Source organism: Chaetura pelagica, unplaced genomic scaffold, assembly GCF_000747805.2.
Source record: "Chaetura pelagica isolate M959 unplaced genomic scaffold, ChaPel_1.0 scaffold207, whole genome shotgun sequence".
Lineage (NCBI taxonomy): Eukaryota > Metazoa > Chordata > Aves > Apodiformes > Apodidae > Chaetura > Chaetura pelagica.
This window is the reverse complement of record NW_009953929.1, coordinates 4003006-4027277: the sequence shown is the minus strand read 5'-3', so window position 1 is coordinate 4027277 and position 24272 is coordinate 4003006. Positions and strand designations below refer to the sequence as shown.

The following is a 24272-nucleotide window of genomic DNA, read 5'->3' as shown; positions in this document are numbered from 1 at the left end:
AGGAAACTGTTGCCTTTTGAAGCAGATTCTTACCAAAATATTGAACCTGTCTACTTGAATATGCTTCTAGAGAAGCTCTGTGCATTGTTGGAAGGTGATGTGTTTAGGTGTCTTCACTCTGAAAAGCTGAAAACTGCTTTTTGCCATATACTGCAATATTTTCTGGAGTTTGTTCCAACTGGCTATGAATCTGCCTTACAAGTAAGGAAAGTCCATATTAGTACCATATGTGGAATTTTTGTGAATGTGCTTGGATCTCAGGAAGAACAAGAGGTAGGTTAATGTTAAAAACTATTTATTGTGTGAATAGATCATGTACAAAACCCTATATCTGTGCAAAGAAGAAAATCTAGGAACTACTGTTTTTAATACATAGATTGATACTCCTTGTTTCTCTACTGTTTCACGTATTTCCACAGGTTAGAGTTATTGAATTAGTTGCATGTAACTGGACCCTGTGTTTTTTAGATGTATCAAACTATTGACAAACCATGTAGGCATAAGGGTCTGTCTGTAATCATAGTGTAAAATGGGGGTGAGACACAGAGTATGCTCATATAAGAACAGATTTACAAATAATTTACTTTCATCTGAGCTGTTCCTACTTTTTAATTGTGTACTTTTAGTAGTATTTGTTAGGGGCAGGCAGACAGAAAGGTTTTAATTAAAATAGAATCAGAATGGTTTGGGTTGGAAGGGATATTTAAAGGCCTTCTGGTCCACACCTCCTGCAGTGAGCAGTAACATCTTCAGTTAGATGTGGTTGCTCAGACCCCTGTCCAATCTGACCTTAGATGTTTCCAGGGATGGGGCATCTGTCACCTCTCTGGGCAGTCTCTTTAGAGTGTGTCACCACCCTCATCATGAAGGATTTCTTCCTTATGTCCAATCTAAATCTACCCTCTTAGATTAAAGTCATAACGAAGTGTTAATAATGAGATGCTGATATGCTGAGTGTTCCCTCTATCCTGTGCACTTACACGTGTGCCATATCTATTGTCTCTTAAACTTAGTGTGTCTGTCTTGATGGTTTTGGAAGCAAGGTGTTATGGCAAGAACTGGGAAATAGCTGTACAAGCTGCATTCCCTCTGGTAGGAACACTGGAAACTTCATTGCTTACGAGAGTTTGCATCTTGTAATTAAAAAAAAATTAATAGAAATTTTATAGAGAACTCTGTAATCATAGTACTTGGGAACTTTTTAAGTCAGAAACAGTAATACAGTCTTTGAGAAGTGAACTGTAGCATACATCATGGTACCTCTCTGTCCATCACAGTATCTGGTGAGTCCACTTTATACAGCACTGAAAATACAAACAGAAGAAATCTTTCAGGAGCTTCATCAGAACCAGTTAGATACTTCTGATACTGATGGGTGGAGCAGCAGCAGTGATGAAGTTCCAGAGAAAAGACGGCGACTAAGCCTAACAACAAAGCATCCAAAGAAATCATCTACACCAGTAATGTATGACACCCAGACAATAACTACTTTTATAGTAATTTGGCCAGTGAATAGTAACAAATGACAACTTTTCTAAGGCAGTTTCTTCATGGCAGCCACATTGAAAGATCTTTAGATAAAAGATCTAAATAATATTTTTAAGGATCATAATCTATAGATAATTTTTAAGCCAAATTTTAGTTAAAGAGACTGTCTTTATGCTAAGTTCAATGCAAATAATTTTCATTTTTACACACTTAAAGCAGAAAAGCTGACAGTATGGGTACAGAATGACAGAATCATGTATGTGACTATGTTGTTGCACTGCATGTACTTAAAGCAGATGTAGTTATGTCAGGTTGATGATAGACAGAGCCAGTTCATTCAGCCTCTTCTTTTACTGTGCTTCAGCTCCCTGGTTATCTTGGACTTGATCCAGCTTGCTGATCTCTGTTGCGTGTTTGGACACCCAAAACTGTACTCCAGCTGTGACCTCATGATCAGCTTTCACTCTTGATAATACAGGCCAGTCTGGAGTTAACCTTCTTTGCAACTGTACTTGGCTTTCTCTGCAACAAGGTCACACTGCTCTTACATTCAACTTTTACACAAGTCTGCCAGGTCATTTTCTTTAAAGCTGCTTGCTGACTGGTGAGCCCTTAGCCTATTATGCTGCATGGGTTGTTTTTTTTGCCGGTTGCAGGACTTTTCATGTCTCTCACCTTCATGAGGTTCTTGTCAAGCTACTTTTCTAGTCAGTTGAGGTCCTCTGTTTTATCCACAGAGCAACTTGCCTTACTTTAGAAAGGAATCAAGTTGGTCTCTCATCATTTGTCCCTGGTAAATATGCGTTGTTTGTTTCCAGTCACCTTCCTGTCCCTTATATGGCTAGAAATTAGTTCAAGGAAGACTTTTTCCATAACGTTCTCAAGGACTGAGGTTAGGCTGGCAGATCTCTAGTTCCTTGGATCCTCCTTTTTTTCCTTCCTTGAAGATGTGTGTAACATTTGCCTTTTCATAATCGTCAGGAGCCACCCTGCTCACCATGATCTTCCCAAGGATTGTAGAGCCTTTAGAGCCTTTCAGATAAGTCTGACTTGCATCATATTTAACTTCAGAATTAGTTTATTGTTCTCTCAAAGAGCACATTTACACTAAGGCTTATTGTGGTGTTTTCCTAATCCTGTGTTCATCATAGATTACCTCTGCTTTTACTATGATTATTGATCTTTTCTAAAAAGAAATGTGTGGGAAAAATAATATGGTCAAATTACAGACGTAGTCCTGTAAGCATGAAGTTGAAGAGCACACTGTGGAATGCCATCACAGATAAAGCTGGATCCTTGATATTTATCCTTGAGAAGGAAGTTCTGACAGCAGATACTCTTCAGACTGTAGAAGGCATTGCTGTAATTCTGCAACTGGCTGCTTTGTGCACAGTTCATTGTTCTCCCCCAACAAATTCTACCAGGTAAGGGTACTAAGGTCAAGCCTCAAGACCAGTAGTTTCTTTTAACTGTTATTATGATTTGTGTAGATGACTTTAGGACTTTTCAATGTATTAGGACAAGTATAGGGTAAGTCCTGTACATGTTGAAGAGGTACATTTTCATAGTAACTTTGCTTACAAGAAATACAGTATTAAATGTTTATAGTCTGTTCCATTGATCATATGATTTCTATTTTAACAGTGCAGATCATAAAGTAACTCATCTGTGTAACCCCAACACATGTAAGAAGATTCCAAGCACCTCAGATTCAGTGGTGAATACACAGTTCAAATGGATTTCCTCTGATTTTATCACAAGAGTAGTGAAAGTCTGCAGAAACCTGCTAGAGGCTGCTACACAGATTGACAATCTAGAACAAGTGATTGACAGAATAGTGAGGATCTTTGATGCTTTGCTATATGCACAAGGTGAGAAATCCTTTAAACTACCTTGTCTTTTGTTTGATTTGTAAATTAAGGATGCATCTGACTAATCAGTCTGTTGTGGTAGAGGCACTGAAATTAATTGATCTTGTGTTAGATCTCCAATTCCTGTAAAAAAAAAAAAGCAAATAAAAAAAGTGGTGTTCTCTATTTAGAGAGCTTCCTTTGCATTCCTTTTTGAACATGTTTTAATAGTCTATCTGTACTGCAGTTGATTTTTGTCTGAAAAGAGGCTGAGGGGGAATAGTGAATACTCATAAGAAAGAAACAAACTGTTAGTAGTTTTATTTTAAAAACACACAGAGACACCATGCCTTACTCTCTCTTTCACTGAAAGATTTCCAAGCTTCTTAACAGCTTCAGCAAATGTGGTATGCAGGAAGCATACCGAAAATATTAAGGACTTGCATGTCTTTTGTTACAAGTAGCAGGATGGAGGACAGACTGTACTAAGACTCAGGTGTTACTATTAAGGAGTTTAGCTGACCAGCCCTCCCAAAGTTCACCTGACAGTCTTCGTACAAATCCTGTTACCCTGAATCTGTATTAATTTTGCTGCGCGTGTATTACATGCTGTTAACTGTTAAAAAGAATTTTTAGAGTATTTTTATGTAGCTGTACATAATTTATTATTATATGTCTAAGATGTAATATATCAACATGAGGGAATAGCAATACTAATCTTTGTTGATAGAAAAATTAACATTTTGTAGCAAATTAAGAACATAAAATGTGCATCTATTTTATGAGTTATGCACAACTGTAAAAATACCAAGGGTTTTTTTGTGGTGTTTTTTTTTCCCCTTAGTGAAAATTCCACTGAGTGATGAGATTCTTGATAATTTATGTGTCTTGCTATCTCTGCCGTGGATTTACAACCATCCAGATGATTCTTCTTTTAAGTGTTTTGGGTTTGATCCTCTAGTTTTGAGTCAAAAAGCAGCACAGAGTTTCTGTAAGTATGTTAAAATATTTGAAGCCTAATATATACGGAACGGTTGTTCTAAAGTAAAATTATTTTCTTTGCCCTCTTACAATGATTGATGACATGAAAAATTTAAATCAAGTAATTATCTGCTTTATTGTTTGTTGTTTGGGTTTTTTTTAGCACCCCAAACACAGTCACACTGTGTGTTCCTGCTGTCTCTCTTCCCAAGAAACATTTGTCTGGATTGGAGAAAATCCATCTATCATTGGGCACTGCAAAGTCCACATGAAGTAATCCGAGCTGCTTGTGTTAAAGGATTCTCTCTCCTGCTTCATCCACGAAGCATGCAGGCCTGCAGTATGATTCCCAAAGCTCTGTTGTATGTATTACTGCTTTTCTGTGTGGACAAACAAGACATGTAGTATAAGCACTGAAACATATATTTAATTTTTGTTTCATCCAGAATTTGCTTGATCTCAGTTTCAGAAATCACATTATCAAGCAGATACGTCCAAGGGACCATATCTGTATAATAGAATGGTAATTCCCTTTCCATGTCAGCATACAAGTTACTTCACTAGTTGAAGACCCCGTTTCTAAATAATAAATTTAAACTAAGGATGGCAAAGGAGATATCTTTGTCTGTCAAATAAATATTTATCTATATGTCTCTTAGAGCCTTTCCAATTTCTCTAGCTTTTGTACATACATCTTGCTGTGTTGTGTCCTATTGTGTCTGGCCTTTGGTGTCTTTATAACATGCCAGAATCAGCATGCCCAGTGCTACCTGAAACATTTAATAGAACTTGAGAGTAATCTGAAAAGGAGAAAGGAAAATTTAGTGAGACTGGTCCTTAAATTGTCCTGATAGCACTTTCACTATAGTTAGAGTATTCAGACAATGTAGAAATACAAATCTCTAGGTAAATGGTCTATTAAAATGGTTTCATTTTTGCTGTCATTTCAGAAATCAAATCAAAGATGAATCTGAGCTAGTCAAGGAGGCTTGTGCTGCTATAGTTGGGGAACTATCTTGCTGTCTGTCTGGTACATTCAGTGTACGACCTTCCTTAGCAGACTCTGCTATGATGCATTTTGGTTACGATATTTTGTGTAGCAGTCTTACTGTGACTTCTGCTCATGAAAAAACTTCTCCTGTGCAAGCCTGTGTTTTCAAGCCATTTCTTATTCTCCTTGAGAACAAAGTATCCAGTTCAGTAAAGCTAGGTATGTGACATTACCTTCAGTAAAGCTAGGTATGTGACATTACTTTTATTCACGCTTTGCACTTCAGTATGAGGTAGCAAGTTGCTCCTTAGGTACTTTTCTTCATTCCTTTTTTTATCGATTGCTTTTTTAATAACCAAATGGTGCTTGAAATTTTGTTTCAGTTGATATTACTGCTAATGTTTGATGTTGCCAAAGTTGATACTGTTATTAAATAATTTTAGTCTATGGCTATATCTAGAAATGTAATAATCTGAGTTTTAAATTAATTTTCTGGCTTGACAGTATTTACACTTTTGAAAAAAAATAATAGTGTGCTTAATGGCTTATTTGCATTACTCTTTCGTGTGTACTTCAGTAGTTTTTCAAAAAGCATAAAAAACACACTTTCCTTTCTTCCTCCAACCCATGCCACTCAGCATTCATAAAAAATATACCTCATCTCTGCAAACATCTGGATTTTAACACTGATGAGTCCAGTGTGAAGATTCTTGTTGGTTCTCTATTAAATCTAATGGAAGATCCAGACAAAGATGTAAGGGTGGCTTTCAGTGGCTGCATAAAGAACATACTGGAATCTTTGGACTCTGAAGAAGGATTCATAAAAGAAGTGAGTTCTTCTTAATTTTTGTTGTTTTTCCTCACTTACTGTGTTTTTTGTTTCACTGATGTCAAATACTCCAAAATTATTCTTTGTTTGGTTTTCATGTGTTCCAGCTGTTTGTTTCAAGAATGAAAGAAGCCTATACAAATGCCAAAATATCAAGAAATAATGAGCTTAAAGATACCTTGATTCTCACAACAGGTGACATTGGAAGGTATTTTTATAGTTTCTTGAAAATTGCAAAATAGTGTCAGTCTGTGATGCAAATTAACTTCATGCTTAAATGTAAATGTAAGATTAAATTACTTTATTTCAAGTTCAGCCTTTCTGGAGCCCTTTCCAACTGTACTAAGCTGTTGATTTATAAGGAATATTCCTTACTTTCTTCTTCCCTGCCATAGGACATACAGATAAGCTATGCAAATATCATGATGAGTCACTTTGCCTTATAGTGATGGTATATTCTTAAGTAATTTCATTAATGCAGTGATTCTCTTTTCCTAAGGGCATCAAAAGGAGATCTGGTACCGTTTGCTCTCTTGCATTTATTGCATTGTTTGTTGTCCAAGTCAGCTTCTGTGGCTGGAGCAGCATACACAGAAATTCGATACCTGGCGTCAGCCAAGTCCATAAAACTGCAAGCTTTTTTCAGTCAGTACAAGAAGCCTATCTGTCAGGTAAAAAGAAGAGATTCGGTGGTGTAGAAAGCCATATGTTTAGGTTCTTTTTGTGTGTTTTGAAAATGGTATTAAAGGTAAACACTACATTAATTTACAGGGTGAAATTTCAAGAATTATTTTTAAAACAAAAGAATAAAAAAAACATTAAAATGAGGGAAAAATGGGAGATTTTTTACTTTGTCATAGTCTTCCTCCCTTGGCAGTATTGCTTTTCTGGTTTTATTCCCTAGATGCTGTCATGCTGAAGTAGAGGAATTACACAGTTTCTTGTATTATGTGGTACCATTGTCTTGGGAGTCTATAATTTGAAATTAGAATTGAAGTCAACTTTTTACAGGCATAATACTGACAAGAATGATTTGTTCTTTTGTTTTACTCATTACCTAAAGATAGAAGTTTAGTTTAGAAGAAAATATTAAGTGGAGACTTTCCTAATTTTGAATATTTTTTAAAATAACGCAATGTCTGAATCCAAGGTTGCAAAATTAAATGCCATTATTAAGTGGATGATAATCCAGCTCTATCATAAAGTAATAATTGTAGATCTATGTGTAATAAATGAGAAAGATAAACATGTGAATAGAAAGAGGAGCTGAACTCTTGGGTTTAAAATTAAGAAGTGAAAAAGGAGAAAATAATACTAAACATACACTTCTTCATGCTTAGTTTCTAGTGGAATCCCTGCACTCCAGCCAGATGGCAGTACTGAGCGCTCCCTGCCAGGGTAATGAGCTACAGAAACAAACAGCTGCTCACCAGAGGGAGATGGCTCTGGACATGTTATCTGAGGTCGCCAATGTTTTTGATTTTCCAGATCTAAATCGCTTTCTCTCAGTAAGTTGATCAGTCCTTTATATTTCTGATTTGTTGTTTTTTTTCATGTGCATGTGTGCGCTTGTGGTTTTCTATTTTGGTCCACAATTTTTCTGTGAATGGCACAGATTTGAAGTTTTTTTCTCTAGTTATTGTGATATGCTTAATGTAGAATACTTTGGGGTTGTTGCAACTAGGAGCTCAAGTACAGAGGAACAGTTTTATAGAAGATTTACAGTGGTACCTACAGTTCTAATTGAAGTATGACAGATGAACTGGGGTCTACAGTGGTCATTGACTATATCAACATTAATGAATTAGTGCTCTTAAAGGGATTCTTTGTAAGGTGTGACTTTTGCTGGTGTCTGCTTTCTTGTTTCAAATGAAGTAAGCTATTGTATGGTTCTATCGATAGATCTCTTGTTCATCTGGCTAGATATCTGTCTTGCTTGAAGCTTAAATAGCTTCATACTCATATTTAGCTTGCTGGAAGATGTGAAATGCACAAGTAAGCAGTGTTCTAGTTGATTGGTGGGCAGGAGGGGCTGCGGTTGTGCATCAACGTATTGAGCTTTTTGTTGTTTTTTTCCTCTTTTTCTTTTGTGGAGAATCTGGATGGACCTAAGTGCTATCTCACTTTTTGCCTACATGTTTCTCAATTTTTATTAGATGAAGCACTTTTAAAAGTAATTTTTATTTTATCTGCATTTTTACTAGGTATTTCCATCTCCTTGAAGTTCTGCTGTATTCATACTTGTGGTCATGTGTATGATCAGAGATGTGTGTTTTACTGACACAAATAGAACCAAGCTGAACCCCAGGTTTTGGAGAGGTTTGATTTGTTTGTTTTTCACTTAGTGTTGTTCCTAATTTACCAGCGGACCCTGCAGGTTTTGCTTCCTGACCTTGCAGCCAAGGCCAGTCCTGCGGCCTCTGCGCTTATTCGAACCATCGCAAAACAGTTGAATGTGAACCGAAGAGAGATTTTAATCAATAATTTCAAATACATCTTCTCACATCTGGTCTGTTCCTGCTCCAAGGATGAGCTTGAGCGAGCACTTCATTACCTCAAGGTAGGTTTGCTGTATTGTACATGCAGATTAAGAGCAAGAATTGATGAATAGTGAGCTTTCTGCTTTATTTAAATTAAAATCTGGAAAGTGTATGTTGGGAAATTGTATATGCAGAAGTTTTGTTCTTATTTTTAATCTGTTAATTGGCTATGAGGAACTATTAGAAGATATTTTATGAACTCTAAACACCATAAAAACTTTGCTTATCTAACATGGAGCTGATTGGAAGCTTTTTTCTTGGATTTCTGTGGTAAATCAACCAGAGTCCTATTCCTTCTGTCTCTGTGTGCTGGTTTTGTTATGATGAAATGAGGACTTGGTTTCTGTTTGCTATTTCATTATAGAACGAGACTGAGATAGAACTGGGAAGCTTGCTGAGGCAGGACTACCAGGGACTGCATAATGAGTTGTTGCTGCGTATAGGAGAACACTATCAACAAGTCTTCAACGGTTTGTCAATATTGGCTTCGTTTGCATCTCATGATGATCCTTATCGAGGACCTAGAGAAATAACATCACCTGAACAAATGGTAAGTGCATCAAAACTTTCACGTTCATTTTTTGTTCAAGATTTATTTCTAGCCAGTCTGAGAGTGAAGACAAATTGACTTTCTCTGAACATCACTTATTTGAGGCAAAAGGTGGAGGAAGGGCTGGCTTTTCATATGAGGTGTTCCTGTAATAGAGAGATATATAACAAGTACTTATAAAAAAACAAACCAAAACAAAAAGCCCCAAACAAACCCAACCCCCTCACACACAGATGCCGGAATCCTACCAAAACAAAAGTCTGTACAGTCTAATGAGGATGTCTTTCATTAACAATTATATTTCTTCAGGAGCAGTGTATGTATTTGGAATTCTTCTCACTTGTCTTTCAGAATTAGCATTTCATACTTGCTTTGTAATTTCTTAATCATAGGAATGTGTTGATAGTAAAATTATTTGGGTTTTACTGTGGGTTTTTTTTCTTCCCTCCACAGGCTGATTATCTGCAACCTAAATTGCTTGGTATCTTGGCTTTTTTTAACATGCAGTTACTGAGTTCCAGTGTTGGCCTTGAGGATAAAAAAATGGTGCGTAAACTTAATTTGGAATATTAAAAAGATAAGCAAGGGCTATTTAAATATTCTGGACTTATTTATGTGATTGTGCTACTGTCATTGAAGTCTCAAAAATACTAACATTCCAACATGATTTTTGGAAACTGATGATCTCACTGTAGGCTGGACTTCTATGTAAGCCCAGAAGTTTGTTTTTTTCCTTTAATGATGAGCTAATGTACATATTCTTGTCAGACTTGGTAGATGTAAAAAGTCACTCAAACCAGTGTATCTTTTCTACGTGTGAAAATTCAGTATGAAGGACTGTGGTAAAAAACTGGAGTTGCTCCCAGGAACAGGTTTACAGAAACACAAGCTAGAGAAAATTATTTGCAAATCCAAGAGAATTGGGCTTTATTGGGTTTGCTTCTCACAGAACAGCGGTAGAGAGCATTTAGAGAAATTAGAGCTCACACTTCCAGTCAAAGTCTGAAGATTCTGCTCTGCTATTGTTTCTATTTTTCCTTGCTTTGTTTTTTGTTCTTGGTGAGTTTCCATCTCTGTGACCTTTGGTTTCTTCTTGAGCTACTAACCTGTCATGCTGGATATTTTTCTACCCTGTTTCATGCCGTGTTACTGTGCATGAAATAGCTGCTGTTTTTTTCTGCATCTCAGTATTTCTCTTCACTCTGTTGTCAGTCCCATTGACAACTGAGTTACTACATGTTCCCTGAAGCTTACTAGTCACTTCTGCCAGAAGTTGTATGTCAATTCTGTTGCTGGTGTTTTGTTGGGGTTTTTTTGTTTGTTTTTTTTTTTAAAGCAATTTTATTTTTTTTCTCTAAATTTTTTAAGTATCTGCTCTTTTCAGCTTCTGAAACTTTGGACGTGTAATCAATTGTCTTATAACAAGTATCTATAACCATAAACTCCTTTGGTGTCCATGGTTCTTCTCTCATAAATCTGTCACAACAGCCTAAATGATTACTTTTTTGTTGTTGTTGTTATAATCCCATCATTAAAGATTCCCTTTAATTCTGTTTTCCTATAACCCTCAAATTATTTCTTGAAACATCAAACTGAATGTGATGCCTTATAGAGTATGATTTCTTAAGCCAGGGTAGCCTTGTTTTACTAGAGTATATGGTTTGTGTGTATTTTATTAATATATGATACACTAAAATTACTTTTCTCTATGTCTAGGCATTAAACAGTCTTATGTCTTTAATGAAGCTCATGGGTCCTAAACACATCAGTTCAGTAAGAGTGAAGATGATGACTACACTGAGAACAGCTCTAAGATACAAGGATGACTTTCCAGAACTGTGTTGCAGGTGGACTGATAGTGTACCCAAACAATGAAATACCTGTCATTTCTGGTTTTGAATGCATCTTTTTGTTTTGTTGTAGACAATAATCTAAACCACAGAGCTGAAATAACTTAAAATGCTTCTTATGACTCACCTAAAATACCTTTATGCAGAGAAGACTCATTGATAACTGCTGTTTTGTTGTCTTTTCTTCTTTAGAGCCTGGGATTGTTTTGTTCGAAGTCTGGACCATTCATATCTTGGCTCCTTGCTTAGTCATGTGATAGTAGCATTATTACCCCTTATACATATCCAACCAAAGGAAACTACAGCAGTATTTTACTTTCTCATAGTTGAGAACAGGTACTGTACAAAATATTTTCAGTTATATGGATTAAATACTGTAAAAGGAATGGGAATAACACTAAATAAATGTTGCCCAGCATTGAGATGAGAAAACTTGTTCTTCTGCAAAATAGTATGTTGTTCTGTAAATTTCCACTTCTCTAAATTTTTTAATTTGACAAGTGATAGCCTCATCTGACAAGGTGTTTTTTGTGGCCAAGTTACGACCCGTTTAGACACGTCCCTACCAAGTTTTCTGATTCTGTCTTTTTTCTGCTGGTACGGAAAAATTACTTCCCTCTCTCTACAGGGCAGACAGAGAGAATGACAATGATTGCTAACATTTGCTCTAAACTAGAGAGTGTTGGATCAAGTTGGAAATAGGGAGGAAATTAGTTCTTTATTTGTTTCTTTCAGTAATTGGTTATAATTAGGAAGTCACAAAATTTGATGTTGGGTATGATTTCATACATGCTCTTCACAAGTGGCTACAGCAACTGAAAATAAAATCAAAGTCTTCATTAACTGAAACCCAAAGTTTTCATTACTTAATGTTTTTGAAGACAATGCTGTGTCGTAATTCTTTTTCATGTTTTGTAGCTTTAAATTATTTTAGGAATGGTGGGAGTTTATATCTTGATTACTTTAGTTGACTTTTCAGTTTTCTTGCACTGTATCATACCAACAGCACTGAAAAGGTGACAGTTGGACTAATAAGGGTCTTATAGAAGCCCATAGTAAAATTGAGAGAGATCCCATCATGTTGGGAACACAGAATTTTTTTTGTTGTTGTTGTGTGTTTTCTTTTTATAAGGAAAACTAAAACTGGCCCATTGGCCAATGTCCAAAATATGGAGAGTCAGTCCTCTTAGAGATGAGTGGCAACTTTGAAAGCTTTGGGAAGAACTGTCCTTGAAAGAGAGAGAAATTTCTAGTATTTAGGAAAAATACCTGTGGCTTAGTTGAGTAACAAGAGGAAGAAATGGTGTAGTATGAATTACTTAATTAAGATTAAAACTTAATTACTTTCATTAGAAACTTAATTAGATTTAAAAATAGTAGAATTTACTTTTTTCTTTTTTTCAAGCTTTTGTTATTCTAGTCAATACATTTAATTCCTTTCTTTTGATAGGTTTTTAAGATTTTTCTGCTCTAACTAACATTTGCTGTGTTCTTTGCAAATTTTTTAAAAATCTATTAGGGATGCAGTACGAGATTTTTTACATGAAATATATTTTCTGCCTGACCTTCCAGAACTAAAAGAAATTCAGGTAGTCCTTCAGGAATACAGAAAGGTACAGCTTCCTTTATCTTTATTTTTAATGCATCAAATGAATTCACACCAAGTGAAGAAAGCATGAAAAATTTATTGTTAAGTGGTAATAATATTTTTCTGTTTCCACAACAAAATAGAATTTGTGTAATGCAGAAATACAGTGAAGCAGATGTTGATTCTTCTTTAGAAGTGAAATATGCTCATTTTTAACATGCCTGTTTCTGTAGCTTCTCCTGTACTCTGATGTCTCATTTTTTTTACATTAAAGAGATTATAAAAGTGAGTAGTATTAGCTATGGCAATGAGTGTTACAAAAGAAGCTACTTTTAATTTGATCCCTCTTTTGTACTGTCTTTAAAGGTAACAAAATTTGTCTATTTTTAGGAGTACTCTATGGTTCACTTCTTTTCCTTGTCCTCAGAATTGTTAGGTAATAGATGGAAAGTAGAAATTATGTAGTGGGATGTAAAAGATGTAAAAGAAATAAAAAATTAATTTTATTTTAGATAATGTGGTGCTCAAAGCAAAGCATTTTCTGATTTAATCACTTCAATTTACACAAAAATGTAAATGTAGCACCCTTCTGAGGAGAGTGTTTTGAAAAATAGACAAGAAGATAGTGATATGTAAATACAGGTAATAATGTAGGCAGAAAGGTAGTTGCTTGTGTGTGTTCTCACCTGTGTTCTTTGAGATTAGGCTTAACCATGTTCCTGTCATACTTGAACTTCTGTCTTGTTCAGGAATCCTCCAAAAGCACTGACCTGCAGACAACACTGCAGCTGTCTATGAGAGCTATTCAGCATGAGAATGTGGATGTTCGTATTCATGCCCTTACCAGCCTGAAAGAAACATTATATAGAAATCAGGTACAGAAAACGTCTTGTAGTAGAATGAAAAATAAATCTGGACCAACAATCTACAACTCCTTACTTGTACTGGGTGTTCACATTAACTGTTATTCTCTTCAATTTATTAAGCTAGCTGTTTCTTAATGTAATGGGGTAAAGGAATTATTTTCCTTTGTCTCTTTCTGAGAGAACTTTCAAATCCTCCAAATGAGTGTGATGCTGATTCAGCAAGGCTGTTGGTGGGTTTCTTATCTTTTTTCAACTCTGAAGAAAGGTGTATCTAAGAAGTCCATTTCAGCACTCAATTGTGTGGGCTTGTCCTCTGTTACAACATGTAGGGCTTTTGCCTCAGGAGACAGACACACTAAATCCAGGGTTTTTTTGTGTGTGAGTGTTATATCTGAAAGACGTAATATATGTGTAACCACCTGAAACCTTTGGTATATTTTTTTTCTCTTCCTTCTTTGCCTTTTACCCTTAAAAATTTGAATCCATTGATTATATTCAAATAAATTTTATAGCGAGGTACAAGTTGAAGATGCTGCTTTGCAAATCTGTGTGGTTATTAGCTCAGAGGCATGTATGGGGTCTATTAAAAAAAATAAATCTGTCCCCTTAGTAGCTGTAAGATTGTGCGACACTCTTCAGTCAGAGATTAAAAAAATTAAATCCTAGCTAAATGAACAAACAATCATGGCCAATCAGTAGTTCTTGCAGCTCAGATCAGCAAAACCTTGGCATGTCTTGCTTAGTTAGAAGCCCAGCAAAATAAATGAGGCAAAACAACCTTAGTTTCACAGCTTGTGGAACTATTTGCTCTGTTATTTCAGAGTTATTATTGCTCTGTTATGTTGGTTTTGGTTTCAGTTTTTCATCAAACATAACAATGGCAAACATCTTCACATTATGAAACAAAAAATTCTCTGTATTTGGACTAAATGTGGAACGGGGGAATAACAGCTGGGACAAAATAAAAAGAAAGGACATCCCATTCAAATTATGGGCATTGATTGAAGGACTTGAAAGCCTGGACTTTGTAGAACAGAGAGTGACTAAGTGCAACCATGGGAAATAATAAGGATACAAATGGCAGAGAAACCAAAAGGTGTGACAACAGCTACATGAAAGAAATTGAGAGGAAGGATGAGAACACATGAGGAATAGGGACAGATAAATGAAAAAGATAATGTAGAAAAGAGGTTCTTGGTAAGACAAGGAAAGAGAATTAAGTTAATGGAGAGGTATATGATAATGAAAAACAATATTTGCCATGGCAGCAGTATTAAGTCCTAAATCCTTCATTCCTGTTGATGTTTCATCATTCCTAGAGTAGCAAGCAGTTTAGGGCACCTGGGCTACAGTTAGGAAATAACAGTATTTGAATTGCTAACCTGAAGTTAGGGGTAAATGAAATATGAAGTGAGTTACAAGTGGAAAATTTCTGAGATTACTTACCATAACCAAGGTTGTAGATTAACTCATCTTGTTTTTCGCCTTCCTAGGAAAAACTGATCAAGTACGTAACAGACAGTGAAACTGTGGAGCCAGTTATCTCCCAGTTGGTAACTGTACTTCTAATTGGCTGCCAGGATGCAAATTCTCAAGCCCGGCTACTTTGTGGAGAATGTTTAGGTGAACTGGGAGCTATAGATCCTGGGAGGCTGGATTTTTCAACAAGTGAAACTCAAGGAAAACATTTTACATTTGTGGTAAGAAGTACTGTCCTTCTGTTTTGTTTAGTGTTAATGGTTTTTAAAAAGTATTTAGGAGCAGGGAACTTCTGGTCTTTAGACCCTTTGGAAATCTATACTTGCTTACTCATGTACAATGTTTAGAATCAAGCTTCAAAGTTACTATTCTGAGATTACAAATACAGTTATTGCTCTGTTTTATTAAAACTGATGTTCTGTTTGTGAATGAGGCTGGTGTGGAGGATCCAAATTTTGCCTATGGGTTATTAATGGAACTGACCAGAGCATTCCTTGCTTATGCTGATAATGTCCGTGCTCAAGATTCTGCAGCATATGCAATTCAGGTAAGATACATCATTAGATCTTAATTTTTCTTCACAATTGCCTATCACACTGAAGTTAGAATTATATAATATATATATGTGCATTTTGAAGTATGTGTTTAAGCATTTGGAAGTTTATGCTATACAACTATAAATTGCAAGGTCAGTGATTATTCAGGTTAGTGGTTTTTTATTTTTAAAACTCTTCAGTGCTTGATTGGGAGGAGTCATCAAATAAAAGGCACTTATTTTCCAACACTAGTATATTGTGCTGATTAGCCAAATACAAGCTGATTTGGTGGTTGGTGAATTTTTTTTGTTGTTTAATATCTTTGTGAAAACTTGAGGACAGTTCTTTGCTCCAGGAGAAAATAAGTGGTCCCAGGTAGTCAGCTGCATAAGTAGATTTCATTAACTTATGCACAAGGAGAACTCAGACTAACTTCTAATCCTGGTTTATGGCAGATGTGAAGAATACAAGATAATATGGTACAAAAAACAACTGGAGTATCTGGGGAATTGTCAGTTAGTTGAAATCAACACATCCTAGTAATAGGGGATCAGCTATGCTGGGCAAAAGTCTTGCGTTTGTAATTTCTGAATTAAGCATTCTTTAATCTCTTATCTCATTACTTCTGTATATACACCCATTTTTGTTATGACTGTGGTAATGAAATATTTTCAATGCTAACTTGGTCATGTAAACCATGCCTTTCCAGGAATTACTGTCTATCTATGACTGTAGAGAGACAAACACTGACTGCCCAGGCTCCAGGCTTTGGAGGAGGTTTCCTGAGCACGTGCAGGAGATCTTGGAACCTCACTTAAAAACACGGTATATGAAAACTTAAGCAAATTATTTTCATAACAGCTTTAATTATTTTTTTTTTCTCTAGGGTAGCAATTAATTCATTTGGTTTTGTGGTTGTCACTCTTCTGTGAAGTGTTATGTGTATATTCAAAATTCAAATAACATCTTTGTATTTAACGCCAAGTTAGCACTTGAATGCAATTATCTATAAATCACATGCAAAATTCTGAGCTCATACTTTGCCCAAATTTGCCTGTGTATCTCTAGAGCATTGTTTGATATGATGTTTTTAAGCCTTTGTTTCTGTTCTATTTCCTGTGCACAAATTCTCACTTTGAGTACAAACTCAAATCCTTTAATATCCCTTTACTCCTACCCTGTATAGAAGTAGGAGGAGTTCATTGGGTTTTAATTTGACTTATCCTTTTTTTGAATTAAAGATAAAAATAATTGAATAAAACTTTATGTATACACCTTAATTTGAAATAATCAACAATGCTTCCTTTGTATTTCCAAATGAAGACAGTCATGCTTATCCCTGAAAAGTTTTACCTTTTTAGAAAACAAAGGTTTTGGCATTTCTTGGCTTTCATCTATTTTCTGGGTTTTTCCTGTCAAAACTGTAGTAATCAAATATTTATCAATCTGCATTCCTTAAATCTAATTTGAACAGCACTTTCAGGTATTCTTAAAAATTCTGGTAACGTTACATTGTTTGTTTTTCATGTTTCATTTTAAGAAACTAGAATAAAAGAAGTTGAGTACTGAAAGTACTAATGCTCTTTTAAAATCAGAAGATTAAACATTATTATTATTGTAGAACTTTATAATGATAATGTGCTGGTTTATTTTATTATGTTAAATGAAAAAGTTAGTTTTATTAAATGGATATTTCAAATTTACAGGTACAAAAGTTACCAAAAGGCTGTAAATTGGTCTAAGATGAAGAAGCCAATTTACTTAAGTAAATTAGGTGATAATTTTGCAGAATGGTCAGCAACTTGGGCAGGTTATCTCATAACAAAGGTAAGAGAATAAATCTGCTCTCTATATTGCTATATATAAAATGGTTCTTGAACCACATTTCAGTTTCTGAAAGTCAGGGATGGATGTGGGAATGTGCCTATTTGCTGTAGGCCTATAGCAAATACCTAAATACTCCTTGGCGTCATCAGGGTAACCAGGCACCTTCCCTTCCCCAGAAGTGCTGCTTCTTGGCTGGGCTTCACAGGTAGTGTCAAAGCCACAAGTCCAGGAAGTTTGCCTGTGTCCAGTGACACTTGTGTAGCTGAAGGCATTAACAAATGCCTCTGAAAAGTATCTGAAATGCTTCTGGAAAACCTAAAATTTACCGTCTCAGTTTCTGAAAGGCTTTTTAAATTTCTTCATAGCTCCACAGCCCCAGCACATTAAAAAAAGGATTTATCTTTTTCTTCCTTTCCTTTTCCCCTTCCAATATGTAAGTGACCCACTGAAAATTTTGCTTCTAAATGAGCTATTCTAAGAAGTGAGTTAAATCATAATAGCTCAGTAACCCCACTGTCCTCTTTATATTTCAGGCAAAGAATTCCATGGTTTAATAGTTTCCTACTTTTTGCAGGCTCTTAAAGACAGAAGAGAGGCTGAGTGCAGTAGTAGATTCTTGGCCTTGATTTATTTATTTTTTTTTCTGTGGCCACTGCAAGTTCCCAGCCATGTAGAAAACATGGAAAATTGAAACATAGTAAATGCCTGCCTGTCTTTATGGTATCAGCAGCTGACACGTACTAGCTGCTGCCATCTGGCATCCTGGTTGCAGGTTTAAGTCAGATGAACTTTCTGTAGGAGACAAACATCCTACAAATTCTGTTCAATTTTGTCAAGAAAAAGAAAATTGTTCAGGCATTTTCACTTTTGTAATGATACTTTTTCTGAAAATAACACTTTTTTGTAGGTGCGACATGAGCTTGCCAGAAAGGTTTTTGACTGCTGCAGTATTATGATGAAGAATGACTACAAAGTGACAATTTATCTGCTTCCACATATCCTTGTATATGTTTTGTTGGGATGCAGTCAAGAGGATCAACAAGAGGTGAGCTGTGTAAGAGAGATTCTTCACAGAATGTTCAGAGCTGATCTTTTAAGAGCTGTTCAGCTCTGCAGAATTCCTGCAGATGTACATGAGCAAATTGTATAGACGTTAAACTCAATTTCCTGTAGTAATAATATAACTTTTTTTGCTGGGGTTTTGAATATACAGAGGTTTGTGTTGAACTGCTTTTTTGTGGATTTTCATCTGTTTCTTCAGGAGGGCCTAGGATGAGAGATTAGGCAGTAACATCAAGAGATGGAGTGCTACAAAGATGGAGAGTGCAACACACACAAGAAATCAAATCAATTTGTATTCTTCCAAGAATTTACACCTTTAATTTTTTTTTGTCCTTTGCATACACTTAAATAAGTGGAAAAACTATTTAGCTACCAGACTCGTGCAGATGAGGCTTCATAGGTGTCTTGCAGCAAAACAGGGATAGGAGAGAAATGAATAGTCCAGTCTAGTTTGCATCATTTTCCTCTATCAGAAGTTGAGGAGACTAAAAAATAAAACTTATATTCTACTAATTTGAAATTTCATAGCTAAGATAACTGTGTTTAAACATTGTGGGTGTGTAGAGGTGTGTGATTATTTTTCTTGTTTGATCAACTACACCAACAGTAAGCATCTGTTATGGATGCTTAACTTGTTCTGTTGACTAAAACAGGAAGCAGGTCTTTCATAGAATGATAGAATTGGTTTGGGTTGGAAGGGACCTTATATATCATCTAGTTCCAACCCCTCCTCATGGGCAAGGACACCTCCTACTAGACTAGGTTGCTCAAAGCCCCATCCAGCCTGCTTTTGGACACTTCCAGTGAGTGGGCCTCCACAAAAGGGCATAAGTTTAATTTATGCTGCCCCTTTTTTCACCATTAGCTCTCTGATTTAGGTAACCTGACTTGTATAAAACAAAGGTGTGGTAGCATTCATTATGTCTTGAAACTTGAGATTCCAGTAGCTGTGATGGCTATTCTGAATCCAAGGGTTTAATTTTCAAAGGCTTTCTCCTTGTATGGAGTCTTCTGACAACAACTGCTAATTGGTTTGCCATTTCTTTCTCTTAAGATTGCAGGACAAACAGAGTTTGCAAATAAGCCCAAAATTATTAAAATACGTAATTCAAATATCTAGTATTTCACTTCCCTTTTTGTGTTCATTGCTGTTTCCTACTATTTTGATGTCTGTATGACACTTCTGTCTTTTACCGCATTAATGTTTGTGTAGGTGTACATGGAGATTATGGCTGTTTTGAAACACGATGACCAGGCTACTAGAAGACTTGAAGACAGTGCATCTGATCTTAGTCAGCTGAGCACGCAGACAGTGTTCTCCATGCTTGATCATCTAACTCAGTGGGCTAGACATAAGTTTCAAATGCTGATTGCTGAGAAAAATGCTAGCAAGTCTAGCAAAGACAGAGGTGATCTAAAAAGTGAGTGATGCTTATTTTGTTTAAAATGGCATTTACATTGTTCAAATAAATATGTAATTTTGTCACTTCACATTATGACCACTTAAGAATTCACAATTACTGTAATATGTTTAGTCTGCTTTATGATTTATTACTATTATATTGTGATTTCCACGCCCTCCAACCTCAAATCCACAGTTTTGAATGCCCACTGTAAGAAATACAGATTTAAAATTAAAAAATGTTCATTTCTTGGTAGCTTTCTAAAGGTTCAGTGTAACATATTTTAAGCTTTCATGCAAGATGTAGGAAGTTCACCAGGATTGTTTTAAATAAATTATTGTTGTCAGAAGAGAAAAATGTGTTCCTAAATTAATCTGAATACTTCACTAAATTTTGAAAATAGTAACCGACTTTTGATGCATAAGGTAGTTCTTAGAAAAGCAACTTTAATGGACAGACTTTTAAAACTGTTTTGGGTTGTTGTTTTTTTCCATAGCATCAACTGAGCACTATGGAGAATATCAAAATGTGACACGATTTCTAGACCTCATACCTCAGGATACACTAGCTGTGGCTTCTTTTCGCTCCAAGGCTTACACAAGGGCTGTGATGCACTTTGAATCATTCATCACAGAGAAGAAACAAAACATCCAGGAGCACCTTGGATTTCTTCAGGTTCTGAAATTCTTCCTTGTTTACTGTTTGTTTTATTTTAAAATTAAAATAGACATACATGAATAAAGCTTGGTAAAATTCTTATTGGAGGTGGGAAGCTGAAAGGATGTAGTCAGGCTCTTGCTGTTTGCTGCAAGTGTTTAGTCATCTGCCTTTCAGCAGTTTTTAGTACTTCCCCTTGCTTAGCATGCTCCTTAAATGAAAAGGAATGAGTAGCTTTCTAGTGTATAATAAAATATTGTAAAATCCTGAAAATAGTTAATTTTTTTTTTTAAAGAATAGCATTTATTGCTTTTAGTTAACCCTGTGCCTTTTGTCAAGAGAAAACAGCCAACTTTAAAAAAAACAAACAGCAAAGCCAAAACACATTTGAAGGAAATCTAAATGGCTTATTCTAAAGTAGAGCAAGAGCTAATGTTAAAGGTATTGAAAAAGATTGCAATTCTTTTCAAGAAGTATTTTAACCTGTGGGCTAAGCCTGTTTGTGGTTCCTTATGGTTTATATGTCTCAGTAGCATTTCCATTTTGAAAAACTTAGTATGTTGCTTTTCCGCCTTACGTAATCTGCAACGTCCTAGTATATTACTTTATTATGTGATAATAGGATATTTGTTTTGCCATTTGTATATATTGTTTCAGGTAAGTTGATGTGTTGTTTCAAAGTAGGGCTAAACTTGGGAAGTAGCCAAGCAAAATTGACATCTTCCATGAAAACTTAATGCCAAGAAGTCATACTGAGTAGTTTGTTCTCAAGGTGTGTGATTCTGTGCACGTTATATACATAAAATTTCTTGTTGTTTTAGAGTTGGTTTTAATGTCCATTTCCGATTCTGTTTGAATAAAGAAATTGTATGCTGCTATGCATGAGCCGGATGGAGTAGCTGGGGTGAGTGCAATTCGGAAAGCAGAACCGTCTCTCAAAGAACAAATCCTTGAACACGAAAGTATTGGTTTGTTAAGAGATGCAACAGCCTGTTATGATAGGGCTATCCAACTAGAACCTGATCAGGTAAGTACAAGACAAATTCTTTATTTTTTATAAACACATAGAATGATTTTATGTTTTTCTATCTTATTAATTAACACAAGTCTAAGCCAAAAATACCTCTTCAAGATATTTACATAAAATGGGAACACGAGTTTACGGTGGCATTTGCTGAATAATTATAGCTATTGGAAGTGTCTTACAAACTGAAACAAATTTCTTGCTGGGTTTGTAATATAATTGCAGGCATGGGTTAATATTTGCATGCCTATCCCAGGTTTATTGCTAGATCAACTTACCAATTCCTGAGTAGGAAAACATTTTTATAGAGAGTGAAATTGCTTAAGGTTTTGGGTTTAGTTCTGTCCTGTGACTTTTTTCTTCTTGTTGTCAATAATTACTTTAAATCAAATTTATATTGACAGTTCTGATATGAGTGTTAATAAATTAACATCTAACTATGTTTGTGGTGAGATGCATTTCAGGAATTGCCTATAGAGTGATGAAAGTTATTTCATAATCAGAGACTTTAAAAATGTTGAATGTTTGTTTAGCTTATGGTGCAATTGGTTATGCCTTTTCATATTATAAAAAGCATCCAAATGGGCCTATTTCCTCCTTCATGCTGCCATGAATTCCATTAATGTGTATATATATGTTGGGGTTTTTTTAATTTGGTTTTGGGTGTTGTTTTTTCACTCTCTTTTTCTAGATCCTTCATTATCATGGTGTAGTGAAGTCCATGTTAGGCCTTGGTCAATTATCTACTGTCATTACTCAGGTCAACGGAGTACTTGCAAACAGGTACTGTAAGCAACTAATATGTCTATTTGAGTAATAGGAAGCTCTTGTGTTACACCTATGCCTCAGTAGCTATTTTTTTTTACATTATCAAGCATTTGATGCTTATAAAACATATTCAATTAGCAGTGGGAAGCTAGAAAACTTAAGTGCTTTGTTTATAAATTTTTTTTCAAGACTTGCAGGAATGTTAGTACTTCTTGTCTGCGTTGTGTGCAGTGTTGATATGTACTTTAATTTGTTAAATAGAATGTTTAATTCTTTGTCTTACATATTGCTTGTTCCATAGCTATTCTGTAGCCTAATAGGATAACGGGATTGCAATATGGTAATTTTAAACTCTGCCATAGAAGTTAAATGCACTAGTTGGAAACTGAATTTGTGGGATTGTGTTGTTCAGCTATTTTTTATCAATGTATGTCCTTGGTTTTAATACGTTTTATTTGAAGCCAGATTACCTTGATTCTTTTTAAGCAAGAGAAGTTCTAGATAAGGAGTATTTGCAAGTATAATGTAGAACTAAGGTACTAAGGAGGGAAAGGAAAAAAAATACTGAGTTCAGCACAAGCTTTTATTGCCTTCATTTTCTTTTAACAGGTCTGAATGGATTTCTGAATTGAACACTTACAGAGTGGAAGCAGCTTGGAAACTGTCACAGTGGGATTTACTGGAAAATTATTTGGCTTCAGGTGAGTTATCATGATACTAAAATATGAATATTCTTGCATTTTTTACAAGTATATTTTAGTCTATAATCGTCTTGAATCAAGGGGCAGCTATTGTAGCTCTTCAGTCTTGGGTTTAACTGAAGTGAGGTTTGGCTCGGAGCCTCTTCTAGATTTTGTAAATCTATTTGATTGTAAACTGTATAGTCTTTGAGAATAAATTTCAAACTAGTGCTTGTGGGCAGAAGTGCTAGCAAGTTGTTGCAGTCTGTCTCAATAGAGGCAGGAGATGGTGATCCATGTGGTAACAGACATGAGGGGTAGTGACAGGTTGGAAACTAGGGAAGTGTCTGGGTGTGGTCAGGTGGGGATCAGGACTTGTACACCCAAAAAGGTGGCAGGACAACTAGTATTTCTAAAATTAATGAGTTCTAAAAAACCTTATTTTTCCAGTAGTATGTTAAGACAAATTAGCATATTCATATTAAGCTGCTTAAAGAAACAGTTTCTTTTAACACAGAGGCTTCTTTTTCCTCTCCCAAGATGTGAAGTCCACTACTTGGAGTGTCAGACTAGGACATCTATTATTATCAGCCAAGAAGAAAAATGAAGCAGCTTTTTATGAAACACTCAAGATTGTTCGAGCAGAGCAGATTGTACCCCTTTCAGCAGCAAGTTTTGAAAGAGGATCTTATCAGCGAGGATACGAACATATTATCAGGTTTCTGATTTTCATGTCATGATTTTCAAATCCAGAAGTAACATCATCGATTATGCAGCAAAAAGTTTCCAAATAAGTGATGTTGGTGTGCATTTTCTGTCTACTTTTTTTTTTTTTACTTTTTTTTTTTTGTACTTGGCCAACTAGAGACCTTTGATTAATTTGGACTTTATCCCTCATGAAAAAATACTTACAGTAAAACTGTTGGGCATAGTTTTCCAAAATCAGCAAGCATGGTTAGGTAATAAAAACAATTTAATTCTATCCTTAAAGTAATACATATAGACCAGTAGTTCCAGTAACTTAAGAGCATTTCATTTATCTGTATGGTGGGCTGAAAGTACTCCTTTCTTTTACCAACAAAAAGCAGTAAAAAATGCAACCCCATCCTTTTCAGTAGTTTTACTCTTTTTCTCAATTTTGAAGTTGGCTGTGGTGGACTTAGAAGTGAGTAGTCTTTTTCTAAATGAAAAAGGCTTAATACTTCCTCTGCACTGTAAATACATCCTTTTGACAAGGTTCTGCATTAAACTAGCCAATTTAAGTACATATTTCTTAATTCTCTGTTGATCTGGTAATTTTTTC

General features: G+C 35.4%; 1 protein-coding gene across 1 annotated transcript in view; it reads left to right on the top strand.

Annotated features, from left to right (window-relative positions):
- Positions 1 to 24272, top strand: part of ATR (ATR serine/threonine kinase) — a gene marked incomplete at its 5' end in the record, with an annotated part of 39358 nt that overhangs the window by 2924 nt on the left and 12162 nt on the right. Inside the window, 29 exon segments of the mRNA XM_010001673.1 lie at positions 1 to 273; positions 1278 to 1465; positions 2718 to 2918; positions 3133 to 3359; positions 4183 to 4329; positions 4483 to 4681; positions 5270 to 5529; positions 5949 to 6139; positions 6247 to 6347; positions 6639 to 6810; positions 7480 to 7647; positions 8505 to 8699; positions 9044 to 9229; positions 9683 to 9775; positions 10946 to 11076; positions 11272 to 11415; positions 12599 to 12692; positions 13417 to 13542; positions 15027 to 15233; positions 15446 to 15559; positions 16258 to 16373; positions 17255 to 17375; positions 18283 to 18420; positions 19651 to 19858; positions 20337 to 20515; positions 21360 to 21524; positions 22213 to 22304; positions 22899 to 22990; positions 23510 to 23687. The exon segment at positions 1 to 273 is cut by the window's left edge and continues 12 nt beyond it. Of these exon segments, the coding sequence (XP_009999975.1) occupies positions 1 to 273; positions 1278 to 1465; positions 2718 to 2918; positions 3133 to 3359; positions 4183 to 4329; positions 4483 to 4681; positions 5270 to 5529; positions 5949 to 6139; positions 6247 to 6347; positions 6639 to 6810; positions 7480 to 7647; positions 8505 to 8699; positions 9044 to 9229; positions 9683 to 9775; positions 10946 to 11076; positions 11272 to 11415; positions 12599 to 12692; positions 13417 to 13542; positions 15027 to 15233; positions 15446 to 15559; positions 16258 to 16373; positions 17255 to 17375; positions 18283 to 18420; positions 19651 to 19858; positions 20337 to 20515; positions 21360 to 21524; positions 22213 to 22304; positions 22899 to 22990; positions 23510 to 23687 (4706 nt within the window).